Source organism: Lissotriton vulgaris, chromosome 10 (genome assembly GCF_964263255.1).
Source record: "Lissotriton vulgaris chromosome 10, aLisVul1.2, whole genome shotgun sequence".
Taxonomy (NCBI): Eukaryota; Metazoa; Chordata; class Amphibia; order Caudata; family Salamandridae; genus Lissotriton; species Lissotriton vulgaris.
Genome location: NC_141698.1, coordinates 88,480,938 through 88,500,476, shown reverse-complemented (window position 1 = coordinate 88,500,476; position 19,539 = coordinate 88,480,938). Strand labels below are relative to the sequence as shown.

General features: G+C 47.8%; 1 protein-coding gene across 1 annotated transcript in view; it reads right to left on the bottom strand.

Moving 5' to 3' along the window:
* Positions 1-19,539, bottom strand: part of GET4 (guided entry of tail-anchored proteins factor 4) — a 102,122-nt gene that overhangs the window by 58,761 nt on the left and 23,822 nt on the right. Inside the window, exon 2 of the mRNA XM_086940563.1 lies at positions 1,545-1,623. Coding sequence (XP_086796689.1) covers positions 1,545-1,623 — 79 coding nt within the window. The remainder of the gene's footprint in view (positions 1-1,544; positions 1,624-19,539) is intronic.

The following is a 19,539-nucleotide window of genomic DNA, read 5'->3' as shown; positions in this document are numbered from 1 at the left end:
TCTTTGCTGTGCTTCTGTAGGTGGTTAGAGAAGCTTCTTGATTTTTTGGAAGGTACGTATACTTGTGATCTCTCTTCTCAGCTCTTTTAGAGCCATTTTCATCCCACCATGGGTGTCTTATTGACACCTAAAGAAATAAAATATTTGTCCAGATTGAACCCTGTGATGCTCTCAGATAACACCTAGGTGGGGAAACGTTCGTCCCTCTGAAGCACAGGCTATTATGGCTATAAGTGTGCACGGAACGACTTTAGACAAACACAGCACAGATGTGGTTGAGAGGCGTGTGACAAGGGAAAACACTAACCATGGTAAGGGAGTGCACATCACAGCTCAGGAAGCAAGTGAGGATGAAGCAGAAGGGAAATAAAGTGGGAGGGGGAGCAGAGGGCAAAGAAAGGGAGGAAGCAAATGGCAAAGAAAGCAGGGGGAGGAAGGAGAGGGCAAAGCATGGATCGTTATTTCTAAAAACAAGAGGTATATTAGTCTTCCCAGTTCATTACTCAAGTAGGCTGACCGTTGCCTTGCTTCTTGCATGTGGGTTGAAACATTTCTGATAAAGAGACTTTTGGCACTCTGGTACCAGAGCAGGGCAACCCTAAGGTGGTTAAACAGATGCAACTCCCTCATTGTTGCACACATGCTAGCTCTGCTGTACTAGTACCAACTGGCTGGATAAACATTTGATCAGCAGACAGGTTATTGCCTCCTCATGTTCTGCTTCATTACTGGATATAGGTAGCACAGGTACGGCGTCAAGAATGGAATGAGCAAGTCAGTGGGGTCGTGACTATGCTGCATCACAGCAAAGAGACAGCCTGCAAACTGTATAGGGCCTAGGCTTTGTTCCTTCCAGCCCATACTCCCTTGCTGAACCAGCTCTCCTCTCCAGTTTCAAGTGTATGAATGATACTTTTTGACTACATGTAGTAATGAGCTCATCAGGCCACGGACAGCCCAAATTGAAGAACGGAAGGAGAACGTCCATCTAAGCAATGGTCCCAAGATAAACGCCAAAGAGTGATTTGGTGACAAACCCCTCTGTATGGGAGGTTGCAACAAAGGAAAACTCTTCTCATCTAGGAGGTCAGACTGGAGAGAGCCCCTTAACCCACCTTTCTCTAGTTCACAAGATGGGGTGAAATAGAGGCGCGGGAATAGAACATCCATCTTTATTTAGGAGGCGGGGTTTAGCTCCTCTGCAGAGCCAGATCATTGATGGAAGGGGCAATGAGGTACCCAAACTGGCACAACAGGGCAGGAGTGTTTGGTGAAGATTGAACTATGCAGCCTAGTTAAAAAGACGACAAGTGGTATGGGAGGGGTTCAATCTTGTGTCAACGGTGCACAAACACCCTCACTAACTCTATTTGTCTGGTCAAAGAGAATCCTAGGAGGGATGAAAGGTCAATGTGGAGGTTGAAAAGCTTCCTGAAATTCTATTAAAAGCTGGGCGCCTGGCCATTAGGTGGCCAAAAAGTAACTTTAAACAAGAAACTCTTCAAGAAGAGCCTGCAACTGAAGATCTGTAGTATACAACTTACCTGGTTATAACTGAAGAACAACAGAGCCCCGGAGTACAGTAATTCCCTTGCCTCTACATGTTTATTTTGAGACATATACCTGTGAAGCAGACACAAGAGAAATGATCATGTTAGTCCCTTTTAGGGTCCACATAACTTTACAAACAAAAACCGCCATCTATTATGCTGCATATATAACACATATTCAGAGTAAGTAAATTACAAACAAACTAATGGCGCTGGCTAATATAACAAGCATGCCATCAACAAATCAAAACCGATATTTGGAGTCGGACATAAATATCAAGAAATTAAATCAAGAAGGAATGTATTTGCATAGGAATTAACCAGGGAAAATAGGTACAGAAGTGCTAAACAAAAGAGATCCAATTCACTTTAGTGTCATCACTTCTAATTTAAGCCGTTGATAAGGAAAATCTATACGCTGACCAAGAATTAAAGACAGGAAATGTTCGGTCTTTGATGGCCAATTACAAATAACTGGGCTAAAAAATGGGCACAGCTTTCCTTGGGAAGGCAGTGTACTTAATGCATTCTGCAATAATATTGTTCTAAGTAGATAAGACAAATCATCAAATCAGGTGGGAACTGCTAAGTTGGAGGGATGCTGGGAGGTGCTTTTTTGATGTTCCTATCCTTCGAGATTTTGGTCTTATACATACATTTTTTATTCAGTAATACTCAAGTATTTTATCTTATTCAGTGTTTGAAATATTGCAACTGCACCATTTGAAGTGAGGGGTTTACCTCACAGAACTAAAAGAAAGATGAAGCAAAATTAGGGACTCTAATACTACAGTGGATGAGCGGTTCGGATAGAGGATTGAATTAGCATGTATGCTCACTCCAATATCTAACTAGACCGAATTCCCAGAGTTGCAGAAGGATGAAAATATCAGGAATCCAGTCCTTTACAGCACAGTTCAAACAAACAGTATTTCCCAAATCACATTACAAAGTGATAGGAGTGAAATGATGTCACATGCAAATTTACAAAACGAATTAATAAAGTTTCATTCTCACTGAGCCTCAGGTAGCAGTTTAAAGAGGACGAGAATAATGGTGTACCTTATAAAGAACTCATCAGAACGAAGTAAAATATAACGTTTTTGCAGATACTATTGCCTTTTGGACCGAAGTATAATGGGACAAACTATTTCCTTAACTTTCTCTCCGTAATCCTTCGCCCTTCAACATCCTATTTCTGTAGAAGTGAAGTATATATAAGGAAGAAATAAGCCCCTCTTTAACAACGTCAGCATGCACATTAAATGTACAACTAGAACTGTTGAAAAAACGAATAATTTGTAGGAGGATCCAAACTATGAGAATATTCATCCACAAAGAGGTAGGACGAGCACTCCCGCAGCGTGCAACAAAAGGATTTATTTTATAAAATCAGCCCTTGGAAACACAATGTGAGGTGGATGAAAAAACACCCTAGGCGTTTCGGCGTAACAAACACCTTGACCATGGGTGATGAAATGATATTTGCTTTGGTATTAAAACCCATGTGATTGAAATAAAAGAAGGACTTACAGTGAAATCAGAAAAGCATGTGTAAAATTGATTTCGTTTTTTTACCCCACCTATTAACGGAGACAGATATTTGGCCACTACAGGAGATTAGGAAATACTGGCCAATACTATCATTTAAAAACAGTTCTTGTGGATGCATAGATAACAACCCTAGAGTAGCTTTTAGAAAAGGCACCACACTCAAAGACAAACTAAGTCCTAATTATGGTCTCAAAAAGATGAACATAGATAAAGACGTCAAAGGTTTCTTCCCGTGCTTAAATCGTAAAGCTTGCAAACATAGAACGGAAGTGGCCAAATAGCGGTCTACCCTTACAGTAGGGGTAAAACAAGGTAAATCAATATTACATTTGTACTTCCGATTTCACTATTTATGTATTGAATTGTCCATGTGGACTGAGCTAAGTAGGGAGTACCACACATCCCACTAAAAATCGGACACTAAAACATGCTAGAGCAATCAGGCACAAAGATAAAAAGTATCCAGTAGCTCATCGTTTTGACACATTTCACAATAGAGACACCTCAAAGTAAAAAAAAATTGTGATGGACAAACTACCAGCAAACGAAAGAGGGTGATAGAGTAAGGACATGGAGGCAGAGTCCAAATGCATTATGGAACTCAATACCAAGACACCCAATGGCTTAGAACATGGACTAAGAAATGCATGTTCATTTAGGTTGATCACATATTTCTGAACTTTTGGTTTCAAGGTTATACAGGTCAACAAGTTTTTGTATTACATACTGACTGTATATTACGGATTAAACAGTTTCTTGTTTTATTCTACAGTATACTTTTGTACTGTTATTCTTTTCCTTTAACACGTCTCTTCACTTTCCATATTCTTTTATTATTCTCTTTTGCAGGTCTGTTAAATACAAGAGAGTTGAGCATGTCACATTAGGGCGTCCATCCAACCAAGATTTTGTTTGTTTTATTAAATCTGGATTACGCACCCACTGGGGCACTATTGAGTTATACGAAATGATAACCATTACTACAACAGTATTTGGCACTGATTTTTGTAAAAGTATATGATGTTGCCATTGGCACACTTGGGCATAATGAAGCTGTAATGGTACATTAGCATTTAGTGAATAATGACTAAGGGTCAGAGTTACATGCTTGGCCAGGCTATTATGGACTGGATTATGAAATGCCATGAGAGGTATAATTGTATATATTTTTTCCCCAACAATCTAATTGTTGGAAAAACCCTGCAGGGTAATCTTTGCCTTCTGGGGCGCAATTGTCAAATGGTAATGTGCATGCACGGTAAGAAGTTTATTACTGACTGGGGCGCTATACCCACACGGAGTCAAAAATCGTTTTGAAGGGGGGCGTGGCCAAGAAAGCCAGCATGGCGGACGCATCCTAGACGAGCTCCGTCCCGTCGTCTATTGATCCGCTGATTTATCCTATCCCTCTACCACCCAGCACTAACCCAGTGGGGCGCTCTGGCAGCGGAAACAAGCGGTGAGCCTGGCAGGTGGTTTTGGGGCGGATGTGCGGAGGTGTGGTCCTCCGGGTGTGCTGTGTGGGCCCCGGTGGTGCGGCGGCCTGTCGGGGCCGACGCTAGATTACTCGGCGGCTAATTCAGGCCGCGGGGCGTAGTGTGGAGGGTCGGAGCGGCTGTGGGCCTACACTAAATGAGGTGCTTGGACTGGAGCCCTGCCCCGTGATGACAGACTACTGAGGTGCAGCACACTCTGGGACCCGGGCGGTGATCTGCCCTGTTTGCCATTGGCCCCGTGCGCGCCCGAGGAATCTGCCTGCCTGGGGGCCTGCAGGGAACAGGGGCCCACGCCGGTAGTCGCTTGGTGGACTGCAGAGGGGCCCAGGTGGAGGGGGCCCCCCCCCGAGTCCCGGAGCAACGAGGGGCAGTGAAGGGTAGGCCCCTGACCGCTGACTGTTGTGGGCGGATAAGGCCGCTGAACGATTCCCGGAGCGGGCCCAGAGTTGGAGCTGAACCTGTGGATAACGCTGGGAGGGGACCTAAGTGGCACCGTGGGCGATTGCAGTAGAGGACAAGAGCGGTAAAGCAGGGCGGTGAGACACGGAGTGCAGCATTGGCAGTGCGGCTGGCGGGTCCACTGTGCCTTGGAACGATCTGGTGCGTTCAGCCGGCGGGCCTCTGAGTGGGGCCACGTGGACGGCCATGACACGCGGTGCAGGTGGTGGAGGAGCCCCTAAACATGGCCCGATAGACAAATTCACGGGGCCCAGTGGAAACGCGGGGGCCTCCAGTAGACCTCAGAATGCAGGTCCGAATAATGCGGGACTTATGGCGGCCATCACGCAATCCCAAGACATTTTGGATGCAAAAATAGGGGCGGTGGGATCGGATGTCACTCTGCTGCGCCAGGATCTACGGAATGCAGTCTCCTGCATCACCGAGGCCGAGACACGCATCTCGGGAGTAGAGGACGACGTGACCACTCTTAAGCGCAAGGTGGCCAGCATGAATCTGTTCAGAAGGGCCTGGCGCTTCGGGTGGAGGATGCTGAAGGGCGCGCCAGGCGCAATAACCTCCGTTTTGTTGGCCTGCCAGAGGGCTGTGAGAAGGGGGACATGGAGGGCTTCCTGGTGCGGTGGCTCGAGAGTTGGCTTCCACCTGACATTTTATCCCGTTGCTTTGTAATTGAGCGGGCGCATAGGGCTCTCATGCAGAAGCCGCCAGTAGGGGCACGACCGCGGCCAGTGATTGCTAAGCTCCTAAATTACCACGACAGGGACATGATCCTCAAGCAGGCCAGAGCGAAGGAATCATTGCTATATGAAAACCATTGTGTCCTAATCTTTCCAGACTACACCCGCTTGGTGCAGCAACAACGACAGTCATTTACGGCGGCCAAGGCCCGGCTGCGTGATTTGAAAATACAGTACGCTTTTCTGTATTCGGCCTGGCTGAGGGTCGTGTATCAATCCCGCACGCACTTTTTTGACTCCCCGGAGGAGGTATTTACTTGGACTGACGAAACTGTGCCGGTGAGGGTGCATACGCCTCCGGGGTTGGACTCTGACTCCTCTCATGGTAGGCCACAGGCGTGCCCCCCCCCCCCGGGAAGCACGGCGCAACGACAATTGGAGGTCCAGGTCCCGGCAGCGGTCTGTGTCACGTGCGGCCTCGGAGAAGGAGGCGGGAGCAGCCGGGAAACAGTCCAAGGGCACCTGAATACTTTAGAATGACATGAGGTTGATGCCTTTGTTTTTGTTTTGCCTTTGCCTCCATGGACTATGGGTCCTGCACAGGGAGGAGTTGGGGCCCCGTCAAATATGGGGGGGGGGGTGGTGGTAGCGTGTTGGAGGCGCCTGAGTGTTTCTGTGAGTGCCTTGTGGGTGACTGGGGTGGGGGAGGGATACCTACGGGCGGGGGGACCCCCTAGTTGTGAGTTGGTAGTTGAAAGTTTTTGGGGAGATAGGTAGTTCTATGGGGATCCATTGGGATGGAGGGTCACCAACCTCAAGTTGAGGGTGGAGACTCTGCTACACCGCGACAGGTGCTTCATTGTTCTTGAGGTATGGGGTGGGGGAGGGGGTAGGGGTCACGGGGGAATGTTTAATGTTGAAACGGGGGGGGGGGGTGCACGGTCCTGGTGATGTCGCAGTGGTGGCTGAGTGTGTGCACACATGGCGCGTATAGTGGCTCTTTGGTACAGAAGGTCTTTGTTGTCGGGCCCGGATGATGGGGCCGATGGGCCCAGGGGCACACTTTGTGTCCTCCGTTGGAATGTGAGGGGAGTATTAGACTAGATTAAGCGGGGGCGGTCTTGAAGCAGGCCAAGCAGGTGGGGCGGATGTGGTAATGCTACAAGAGACGCACCTTTTAGGTAACAAGACCCTTTCCTTCCAAAGATATGGTTATACTCAGGTCTTTCATGCTGGCTTTGCTAGGGGCTCCAGAGAGGTGGCCATTCTTGTACATCGTAGGGTTCCATACGTCCATACCACTCAATGGGTGGATACGCAGGGTCGATACATATTTGTCCAGGGTGCCCTGGGAGAGGAGTCCGTTGTGTTTGGTTGCGTCTACGCCCCACCCCAGTTACAGTGGTCTCTGGTGGAAAAGATAATGGCGGTGTGGGCTGATATCCCAGATGTACTAGCAGTAGTGGGTGGTGACTGGAACGATGTTGTAGACGGTGCACGAAATAGGTACAGGTCTGAGGGGGAGGGGGGGGGGGGGGCAATGGCAGCCGGCGGTACCAAGTTGAGTGATATGATCAGGAATCTGGGCTGGGTGGACACCTGGAGGCATGTCCATGGTACCCGGCGAGAGTATACCTTTCTTTCCGCAGTCCATAAATCCTTCTCTAGACTGGATTATTTGTTTGTCCCTACGGCAGCTCAGGGCAGGGTTGAGACCGCGGATATACTGCCACGTGGGCTGTCGGACCATTCCCCAACGACCGTTACTATTCGTCTAGATTGGCGGTGACAGCCATTTCGGTGGCACCTTTCCGTATGGCATCTGCAACTAGTAGACTATCAAATACACATGAGGGAGGCCATGGCCCATTATATGGCGGAAAACATGGGGACGGTGGCGGAAGAGGCGACTTAATGGGAGGCCAGGAAGCCCATGTTGAGGGGCATGATATTGCTTGGTGTGCGGTGGCTATGAAGAGGCGTAGGGAAGATCAGGATCGGGCTGAGACAGAGATCAGGGACCTGGAGTGGCGCAGCAGCCTGGAGGGTGAAGGCCAGACAGTGGGGCAGTTGTTGTTTGCTCAACAATCTTATGCCTCGTTATTATTGGATGAGGCACGGCAGATGTGGAAGGGGACCCAGAGTCACATATACCAATGGGGCGATAAATCAGGGACAATGTCCATAGACTGTGTCAGGGCACGACTCAGGCTCAGACCCTCCAGAGGGTTGTAGATGGCTCTGTATCCCGGATTACAGAACCTAGGGCGCTAGCGGAGAGCTTTGCGACGTACTATGCCGATCTGTATGCCCCACATGAATGCATCTCCGCGGATCTGATTGACAAATGTACAGCTGATCTGCCGCCGCGAGCGGTTTCAGATGAAGCTCGTGACCGCCTCGATCTTCCACTGACTGAGGATGAGCTGGGTGTTGCTTTGAAGGAGTTGAACACAGGTAAGGCCCCAGGCCCTAGTGGCTTTCCCAGCGAATTTTTATAAAATATTTTCACTTACAACATGGGGCCCACTATAGAGCAGTGGTGGAAAAGGCTGGGGAAAGTGGCTACCTGCCCCCAGATTAAAGGCATGCTGAGGTGGTGGTGTTTCACAAACCTGGTCAGCCCCCGGAGCAGCATGCTTCGTACCGTCCAATTTCTCTTTTAAATGTGGAGGCCAAGGTCTTGGCCAAGGCGTTGGCCAATCGGCTACTGCCATATATTACTGATCTCATACACCCTGATCAGGCTGGCTTCATGCCCCGACGGGCGACTCAGCATAATATTAGGCGGGCTCATGTTGCGGTGGCGGCGGTTCGCTCCACTGGGGTGCAGGCGGCGCTCTTCCTGGCCGACATGGACAGGGAGTTTGATTCGCTTAGTTGGATATATTTGTTCTCGCTCCTGCCCCGACTGAATCTAGGGCACGTTTTCGTGTCCTATGTGAGATTGCTTTACACAGATTTGACTGCCTCCGTTCGCGTGGTGGGGGTGTCGTCCCAGAGCTTTGCCATAGGGAGGGGAACAAGGCAGGGCTGCCCCCTCTCGCCCTACTTATTCGCCTTGGCCATGGAGCCGCTGGCTGCGTGGGTCCGTGTGGATGCTTAGATGCGGGGGTTTGAGTGGGAGCGAGGTCTGTCGGACAGAATCGTGCTCTACGCGGACGATGTCCTGTTCTTCTTAATGGACCTTAATAGGTCGGGCCCAGTCTTATGCGCATCTTACAAATTTTTGGCGAGACGTCGGGCCTCTATATCAATCCGCGCAAATCTACCCTTTGGGTGCTGGGGGATGGCCCTCCAATCGGAGACTGGGCGTCGGCCCTTCAGACCGCAGTGGGAGGCATTAAATATCTTGGGGTGTTCCTGTCCGAGATCCCTGCTGTATCCTGGGAGCGCAATGTGGTGCCAGTTTGGGAGCGGACCCGGGCGGATATTAAAGTATGGTCCCGCATGCCACTGACTATCTACGGTAGGTCGGCCATCTTTAAAATGGTGGCTCTGCCTAGACTACTTTATCAGTTGCAAAATCATCCTTATCCTATCTCACCTTCCTGGTTTAGGCAAGTGGACTCGATTCTGGGACAATTTCTATGGGTGGGTGGTGCGGTCTGGGTGGCGCTGCGCACGTGCTTTTGATCAATGTATGGTGGGGGTTTGGCGACTTCCGATGTTCGCTCATATTACCAAGCCTCGCATCTCCTCGTATTAAATGAATGGGGGGACAGGAGAGACCCGGCCTATGCGCTGGAGCGGTTCCTTATGGAGCCCCACACGCTCCACACGTTGCTGTACGCGACGCAAAGGCGCAGGGCACTGCCGTCAGTGACACAGGTAGTCTTTGATGTTTGAAAGCAAGCCCTGCGGCGAATAGGGTGGTGGCAAACCCTGACTGAAGAAACTCCTCTCTGGCGAAATGGCTGTTTCCCGGACCTGGCGGCCCTTCGGGGCTTTGCGGGGTGGGACGATATCGGAATTTCTAAACTGGGAGATGTCATGGCGGGTACGTCGCTCAAGTCGTTACATGACTTGAGTGCAGAATACCATATGCCCCGCACTCAGTTCTTCCGTTATTTACAGTTCCGACATGCCATTGCCCCATATCTGGAGGGATTAACATCTCTTCCGGAATTTAGTCCGCTGGAGGCTCGGGTCTTTATGGGAGACATCAAGACCAAAAAAATATCACGCATATATCAATCCCTGATTATACATTGCTCTTCCGACTTGCAGAAACTGAAGGGGACCTGGGAGGACGATGTAGGGGCGTTAGAAGAGGACTGGAATGAGGCTCTGAAAGGCCCCAGAGGAGCGGCCATTTCTGTCGGCCTTAGGTTGATCCAATTCAAATACCTGCACAGGGTATATTTCACTCGGCGGAGGCTGTGGCAGGCGGGCCTTATTGCATCCCCAAACTGTACCAGGATTGTATATGAGGAGGGCACCTTCTTTCATACGGTGTGGAGTTGTGGCCACTTAGACAGGTTCTGGAATGGAGTTTTGGAATGGCTTGGATGAGGTCCTTGGATAGGTGCTCCCCCGCACGCCTCGCCTGGGACTGTTGCATGTGTTGGATGGAGTGGAGGGAAACCTCTACAAGAGGCATTTATTGTTACTGGGACTTACAGTTGCCAAACGAGATATAGCGCAGGCGTGGAAGGACCCGAGGGCTCCGACATTGGCAGCGTGGAAGAGGGAGCTAGATTTTTGTATGGGGATGGAGAAGCCCATATTTCATGCCCGGGGCTGCCCTCTGAAACATTATAAGATCTGGAAACGTTGGGCTGATTTCAGGGGAATTTGGCTCGAGCCTCCGCCAGAACAGGACCCGATATTGGATGTCTGAGCGTGCTGTGCCGATGGATGTGTGTACACAAATTGCTGACATTGGTTGAAACCGTGCGGGGGGGGGGGCGGAGGGAGGGTTGTTAATTGCATTCATTTTATGGTTTTTGATGTAAAAGACATGATGGATTGCAATGCGTTATGTGTATCTACTTGATTGGCAGTTGCCTCTGGGGAACAGAGCTCTGCGATTTTTATGTGATCTATCAATAAAATCTGTTTTAAAATAAATCGTTTTGAAATGTCTAAGACTGAATCAGTCAAGTCAAGTCAAAGAATTTATATAGCGCGCTACATACCCAGAGGGTCTCAAGGCGCTTGAGGAGGGGTGGGGAGTTACTTGTCAAATATCCACGTTTTAAGTTGCTTTCTGAATGCTAGGTGGTTCTGGGTAAGGCGAAGGTAAGTGGGAAGTGAGTTCCAGGTTTTGGCTGCCAGATAGGAGAAGGATCTGCCTCCCATGGTGGTTTTGTTGACGCGAGGTACCGTGGCGAGGGCTTGGTTGGATGATCGTAGCTGGTGGGAGGGGGTGTAGAAGGACAGTCGTGTGTTGAGGCATTCTGGTCCGATTTCGTAGAGTGCTTTGTGTGCGTGGGTTAGGAGCCGGAAAGTGATCCTCTTATTGACGGGGAGCCAGTGGAGGTTTTTCAGGGGATCAGAGATATGTTCTTTACGTGGGATGTCTAATATGAGCCTGGCTGAGGCGTTTTGGATTCGTTGGAGTTTTTTCTGGAGTTTAGCGGTAGTACCGGCGTAGAGGGTGTTTCCATAGTCCAGTCGGCTCGTGACCAGAGCGTGGGTGACCGTTTTCCTAGTTTCGATGGGGATCCAGCGGAATGTTTTTTTGAGCATGCGAAGAATGTTGAAGCAGGATGAAGAGACGGCGTTGACTTGTCTGTTCATTGAGAGTGAGGAATCCAGGATGACTCCCAGGTTCCGTGCGTGGTCTGTCGGGATGGGTGCTTTTCCAAGGGCTTCTGGCCACCACGAGTCGTCCCATGCCGAGGGGGAGGTGCCTAAGATGAGGACTTCTGTTTTATCTGAGTTCAGTTTCAGAAGGCTGTGTTTCATCCATTCGGCTACTTCTTTCATTCCTTCGTGTAGGGTAGTTTTGGATGTGCTAGGGTCATTGGTGAGTGATAGGATCAGTTGAGTGTCGTCCGCGTAGGAGATGATGTTGAGATTGTGTTGGCGTGCGATGGCCGCGAGGGGGCTCATGTATACGTTGAAAAGGGTGGGGCTGAGTGAGGAACCTTGTGGTACGCCGCAGATGATTTCGGTGGCCTCTGACTTGAATGGTGGAAGGCGGACTCTCTGGGTTCTTCCGGTGAGGAACGAGGTGATCCATTCTAGTGCCTTTCCTTGGATTCCGATGTTTCTGAGGCGCTGTAGAAGGGTGCTGTGGCAGACAGTGTCGAAGGCTGCGGAGAGGTCGAGGAGGATGAGGGCGACTGTGTCTCCATTATCCAGTAGAGTTCGATTGTCGTCTGTTGCTGCGATGAGGGTGGTCTCCGTGCTGTGTTTTGCTCGGAAGCCAGATTGTGAGGAGTCGAGGGATTTGTTGGCTTCGAGGAAGGCGGCGAGTTGGTGGTTGACAGCTTTCTCGATGACTTTGGCCGGGAATGGAAGGAGCAAGATGGGACAGTAGTTTTTGAGTTCGGTGGGGTCCGCTGTGGGTTTTTTCAGAAGGGCGCTGAGTTCAGCGTGTTTCCAACTCTCCGGGAAGGTGGCGGAGTTGAGGGAGCAGTTGATGGCGTCTCGGAGGTGCGGTGCTATGATGGAGTCTGCTTTGTTGAAGATGTGGTGAGGGCATGGGTCTGTGGGGGATCCTGAGTGGATGGAGTTCATCAGGCGGATGGTGTCCTCAGTGGAGATTGGGTTCCAGTCGTTGAGGATGTTCGAGGGGGGTGAAGGTCCAGCAAGTGGATGGGTGGGTTGGTCTCCGGGTTGGATGTCGAAGCTGTTGTGGATGTCTGCAATCTTGTTGTGGAAGAATGAGGCTAGGGAGTCGCAGAGGGCTTGAGAGGGGGTGATGTCGTTAGAGTTGGCCGAGGGATTGGTAAATTCCTTGACGATGTTGAAAAGTTCCTTGCTGTTGTGGGCGTTGCTATCTAGTCGGTCCTTGAAGGCGGTTTTCTTGGCGTTACGGATCAGTTGGTGGTGTATGCGGGTGGCGTTTTTGAAGGCGTCCTTGGTACTGGTGGTTGGGTCTTTTTTCCAGGCCTTCTCTAGGGAGCGGCAGAGTTTCTTGGATTTCTTAAGATCATCGTTGAACCAGGAGGCCTTCTTGCTGCCAAGTTTGATTTGTCGTTTTTTCAGTGGTGCTAGGACGTCGGCGCTGTTGGATAGCCATAGTGTGAGGTTGGTGGCGGCTTGGTCGGGGTTTGAGGAGTGGGCTGGGGGGTTTAGAAAAAGAGTTGAGGCGATCTGGTCGATGGAGATTTTGTTCCAGTTTCTTTGCAGAGTTGGTTGGGGGTGGTTGATGGGTTTGGGCTTGTTGTAGGTGAAGTGAACGCAGCTGTGGTCGGTCCAGAGGAGAGCCGTAGTGTGTCTGAAGGAGACATGATTGCTGGAGGTGAAGATTGGGTCGAGTGTGTGACCTGCGATGTGGGTGGGGGAAGTGACCAGTTGTTTAAGTCCGAGGTTGGCGAGGTTGTCCAGGAGGGTGGTGGAGTTGTGGTCGTTGTTCTTTTCAAGGTGGAAATTGAGGTCTCCCAGAAGGATGTAGTCTTTGGAGGGGAGCGCGTGTGGGGTGATGAAGTCTGATGTCCTCACTGAATTGTGCCCGGGGTCCTGGTGGCCTGTAGAGGAGGGTGCCTCGGAGTGTGGTCTTGGGGTTGATGTGGATCTGGAAGTGAAGGTGTTCAGAGTTGCCGAGATTTACGTCAGAGCTGGTTGAGATGTGGATGGATTTTTTATGGACGATAGCGATTCCTCCTCCTGTGTGGCCGGTGCGGTCTTTGCGTATGATCTTATAATCTTCTGGGATGGCAATGGTGATGTCTGGGGCGGAGGAGGCGTTCATCCATGTTTCTGTTAGGAAGGCGACGTCCGGAGAGATGGTGTCTAGTAGATTCCAGAGGTCAATGGCGTGCCTGTGGACCGAGCGGGTGTTGAGCAAGATGCATTGTAGGTGGTTGGGGTCGGAAATCTGTGGTGTGGTCGTAGCAGAGTTGTTGTCGGTGCCGATGAATTTGCAGGAGTTGCATGAGAAAGGTCCATGGGTGTGTCCAGGAGCGGCTAGGAAGCAGTTGGGGGAACGGCCGGGGTTAAGGGCTAGGAGGGTGGTGGCATCGTACGTAATGCGGGAGGGGTGGGCATTACGAGGACCAGGGGGTCTGGCGCTGGGCGCGGTCCAGGCGCGGACGGGCATAGACGGGCTTACCTTTGGCGCACCTTCGGCGCGGATTGGGCGCGGTCGCTGCGCGTGAACGCTGCGCGCGGGAGCAGCTGTCATATATGGATAGTGGAGGGGGAGGGGCGAGGGCGGCTCAGCTGGGAGGCGGGGCTGGCTACCGAGGACAACAACAATCAAAATGGAGGCGGAGGGGGGAGAACAGACGAGCGCTTGGGGCAAATGCGCGAAACAGAGTCAAAGCAACAGTATACAATTAGCAAAGTACAAATAAGGCAAAGCGGCAACCAGGCAGACAGCAGGCAATGATAATTAGGCACTTTTCACATGGTGAGGAAGAAGAAGAAAGAAGAAGGGAAAAAGTATATGAAGGGAGAAGGAAGGTGAAGAAAGGAGAAGAAAGGAAAGGAGGGAAGATCTTGTTGTATATTATATTAAGCACACATTGTTCCAACAGATTTGGTACAGAGAGGAATTCTTTATGGAAGATGTACGCAGTGACACGGCCTAAAGCTTTAGGATGTGGTAGAGAGAAGCAAAGTGTGAATGACTATTTAGCAGACCAATGGATAAAGATCACTGATCATATTTGAAAAATGCAAACACGCCCCCCTTCCCCCTCCCCCAAAAAAAGAAACACACAAGTGGTGTCACAGCAAAAGAGGTGACAAAGACCAGCCATAAAGATAATCCCATTAGTTCAAGTCATTAAGTTTATTTTGGGAACTAGCACATAAAACATATCCAAACATCATAGAATGACATATAAAAACCATTTACACATAAAAATATCATTTCAGCAGGCAATGGGTACTGACAGATCTAAGAAATGAATAGAACGTCTGAAGTTGCAATCTTAGTTATACATCAGCAAATGAACAACAGCAGCTAGAAGTGAAATAGATTGCAAGGTAGAACCTGATTGCATAGAGCCATATCGATATAGACATACCAACATATAGAATCAATCAGCAGGAAAAAGGGAAACATTATTAGTAAAAGGAGTGCATGCTAATGGTCATAACGGGATACCCATACATTTTCTGTATAACCACACTGCATATAAATACGAACATAGTCCAAACCTATGAGAGAACTAGGGTTAGACCGTAAGTTTCTGTAAGCCACTTTGAAGTGTCTCACACCAAGAGCAATGCAAAGTATCTTAATCCAAGTATACCTTGGCCTATCATACGCGGAGCAAAAGAATAATATGTTCAACATCCTTGATCTCATGATTACAAAGTGCACATACTGATGATCTGGTTTGGTAGGTTATCCATTTGCTTGTAAATTACTAACCAACAAAGTGCTCAATCTAACTTTTATAAACAAAGTGCAGACCTGAGGCGGTTGGATTGCATCCATATACAGTTCCAATGTGGGTGCGGGTTTGAAGGACAAAAATTCTCCCATCAGCACCCAGGTTTGGCATTATAGTAATGGGCAATGGCTTTACTGTTCAAAAAAGCAGTCGTTTTTACTGCAACCTTGGCTCCGGTATTAATTGATGAAGAATTTCTCCAGTAAGTACTTAAACCCAGGTAATTGAGATGGGATTCAACATACGCACACCAGGGCATACAGGTTATTTTGCCAGGGTTTCAAGAATTCCTCTGTAGCAAGCCTGTATTGCTGAAGCTCGGGGGGTAGACCACAACCTAACCCAATAAAGATGCTGTTTTAGCGATGCTACTTCACCTATCTTTTTGATCCCTGTATCAAAGAATGTTGGGGTCATGGGGTGCTCTGTGGTAATCTAAACATGGATCTCAAAAAGCTATTCTCTTTAAAGGTCAAACCACTGGTGTTTTCAATCACCCAGATATCAGCCCCAAACAAGGCTGCTGCCTGTGCCTTTGCCTTATAGACTTCAATGGCAGGAGAGCCAGATTTGGGGGTGGTGGCCTTAGATCTCGGTTATTGCTGAAGCACTGTGAAGCAAAGTTAATTCACATTTTAGAATGGGAGGTTTCCAATTCATAGATTTATCAATTATCCCAGATAATCAAATTTGTCAGCAATGTGCAGAGTCGACCCCTTCATTGAGAACCTGACTCTGCTTGATCTATGAGGTTTGAATACCATGATCTTAGTTTTCATTGTGTTCATCTCTAAACCACAAAGATCAAGATCACTAAAAAAAAACTAAAAAAAACGGACAACTGTACTAAGCTTTTGGAGCCCAGACGGGGTACAAGATAGCAAATGGGCGTTGTCTGCAAATAGCAGTGCTGGAGTGGGACTACCACCGAGCCTAGGGGAGTCATGGACACATGCACTAAGGAAATTGACATGATCGTTTATATACGAAAAGAAAAATATTGGAGAGAGAGAACGCATCCATGGTGCACCCTTCACTTAACTGTTATACGGTCAGTCAGCTCACCGCCCATTCCCCTATAACTTGTGCAAAAGTGTTCTTGCGTAACCTGATGAGTACATCTAGCAGAGAGGGACCAATATCCATAGTTGCAAGGGTGGACCATAGTTGCTGCCTTGGCAAAGGCGGCTTTAAGGTCCACAAAAGCCAAGTAGTCCTTGAGCAGCCTAAGATATTTCGAGACAATAAGTTTGGATCAAAAGATCTAATCAATTGTGCTTACCCTGGAACGAAAGTCTGCCTGAAAAGTAAACAGAATGGTGGCCTCATTAATCCAGTCATTATACTCCTACATCATATATGAAGAGTACAGGGAGCAACTCTGACGCTAGCAAGAACTCTATTGTTTGTCCTTGGTTTAATTATTTGTTATACCCAATTAAGAGTTCTACAAAATGAAATATTACAACTGAAAGGATTGGTGTGACAGCAGTGAAATTTGTGGACCTGGCCCAAAACGTTTTTTGGTTTTGCAGCTAGCTTAGCGAGGAGTGGTCCGGGCAACCTCTCTTTTAAAAGTGGGATAAATTGATGGCTGTACTAATTTGTGAACTAACTAGCTTGATTACAGATATGATGGCTGAAAGCTAAAAGGGCTCACTTTTAGGACTGCTTTCTGGATAACAAGATGGTGATACGTGAACATGAACATGGGGGGTACACCACTCTCAGTGACAAACAGGGATATTAATTTTTGCCAATCGATAAAAGGGTCAAAGACTAATTTCCTTAGTGACTCCAGGAAGAAGTTATTTACTTATGTTAATTAGCAATTTAATTATTATGATTTCTTCTAGCATTTTATGACGAAACCCTAGTCAATCTACTGTTAACTTGACCAAACGAACTACAGCGTATGTGTGAAGTCTCTAAACATTCAGAACGCTCTTTGGCAAAGTGGCTAGAAAAAGACTAAACTCTTATCAGCGAACATCAGAAATTCTCAATTTAGATATGATAATGTTGGAAATCAGTAACCTGGTCACCCAGTTGCACTCAGGTAAACAAAACAATAAGGTATGTGCACTTGCAACTTAGTTGCCATATTTACCAGAGAATATCTTACCGTAACTGAAAGTGTTAAAACAAACATGAATCAATAAAAATTCTTCAGCCTATATTGGTAGATTTGCTATTAAGACGGATGTTAGTGTCAGACCCCATTTGGGAGCGCACACAGAGGCTGCTGAGCCCCAACCATGGTGGTTAGGGTCATATGCCACTAATATCCTGGACCCCATTCTACTCCAACTCTACAAACTGGGCCAAGTACACTCTTTCCACGCAGAACTCTCAGGGTAGCAAGAGTAAGCAGGCCAAGTTGTCTCAAGGATGGTGTGTGGGGTGTAGAGAGTCTGTCCGAACTCAAACAATTACATAACTGATGAAATAATGTAGCATCCAGGTCAATCCTCGTCATTGTAGGAGAAGAGAAGTATTTTAACCATGGCAGAAATTAATATGCTACACACAAAGTAAGCAACTATACTGGGGTGCATCATAATGACAACATTGAAGTATTCCAGATTAAAGCTCAGGTGGAGGCTCACTATGTTGCAGCCGTACTGCTTCCTAGCATCCTAAGACTCATAGGTCAGGCCATAGTAAATTACTGTTCAGTTCATGGGCTTGGGGGGGGGAATCAATACATTTTCCCAAAAAACTGTATTAGTCAAACAATCTATCTTTAATCGATCACTAGCAAAGCAGATCATATAAGATACACAAGCAAGAATTTAAAAACCAAGCAGGATCAGTAAAAAAATGATAAAAGTAACTATCAAAGCTAATAACAGACATTAAAACATCACTGAGTTGCGCAGGCAAATTGCATTTTTCAAAAAAGAGCCAATTGCTATACAAACATCAGAGCAATCTAGTTGCAACAAATAGAACAACGCCACTCTGCAAAATGTAACAGGGTCTGGTGTGACATCTCATCACACGGGCATGTGCAAACATCAGAAAAAGGTGAAATTACCTTGTGGCAAACAGAGTAGCCACCAAATTGAACCTAGCCTAAAGTGGGATAGGAGTACGTTCCCAGGTACCCAGTACCACACCTAAGTAGGGTGCCACCCCCAGCATTGTTTGTGTGAGGCAGTAATCCCCGACTGAGGGCTTCTTTAATTCTATACCCTCTCTCTGAGCCCTTCAAAAAGAGAGAAACACTCCCTGATCCACCCTCTTTATTTTTTGCAAATATCTGAGGGTTTCTCAAAAATAGACTGGCAACAAAGCTAAATTGTCTCCCAAATATATTTAATCCAGGGTATCCTATTCCAGCATTCACATGAAAGGCAGTCCAAAATAATTTCCCTATTCAGACTTACTTCCTCTTTGTGCCAAATGGAGCACCACAACACCAGGGGAGCAAGATTAATCTGGTCCTCAATGTACTCCAAACCCGGTTCTCGATGAATAGCAAAGTTAGCGAGTTGATAAAGGGACCCCCAAAAGAAAATGGCACACCCTGTTTTCATGAGATTAGCCATTACTCCCATTCCTGTAACCCCATACACCTGCACCGCAAGTCAATATGGGTAGACATTTCCTCCTATATACTCTATATACTTCCAAGCAAAAGAAGAACGGGCTTACTGCTGATGGAGGCAGCAAGGGAAAGAATTATGCTAGGTCGAGTGCAAAAAAACGATTCTTCCAACCAATAACACATGGGATCCATGTGCACACACTATCATACATTAAGCCCAGATAAGGAAACTGGGTCACCTTCTCGATGGCCTTCCCACCAATACTAATGCAGCAAGTTTTAATGTTTTTGAGCCAAAACCATAATAAATCTTTTTGATAAACTGGTTTCCAACTCTATTGGCTTCAACAGCACAAAAGAGGTAATCAATACCTTTAAACTACTGGTATTTCTGGTTAACAGCACAGCGCCATCTGCCTATAGGATCACAAGGGCACTTTTTTTTTTTTTTTTTACAGTGGATCATCACCCCCTGAATTCATTAAAGCAGCTTCCAGCTCATTTATATAAAGTAGGAACAAGATGGGTGCCATCACATATACCTAGCATACTCCACGTATGACTGAAACTCTCCCCTCCATCCCCGTACCTCACAGAGGCAAGCAGGGCTGTATGAAAACACCATAAAAGGTCACCAAATCCTTCTCCAAGCCCAAGGTACTTAAGATATCCCAGAGCCTAGATCTGTTAACACAATCGAACAACCATGGAGGGGACTGGATTTGGCAA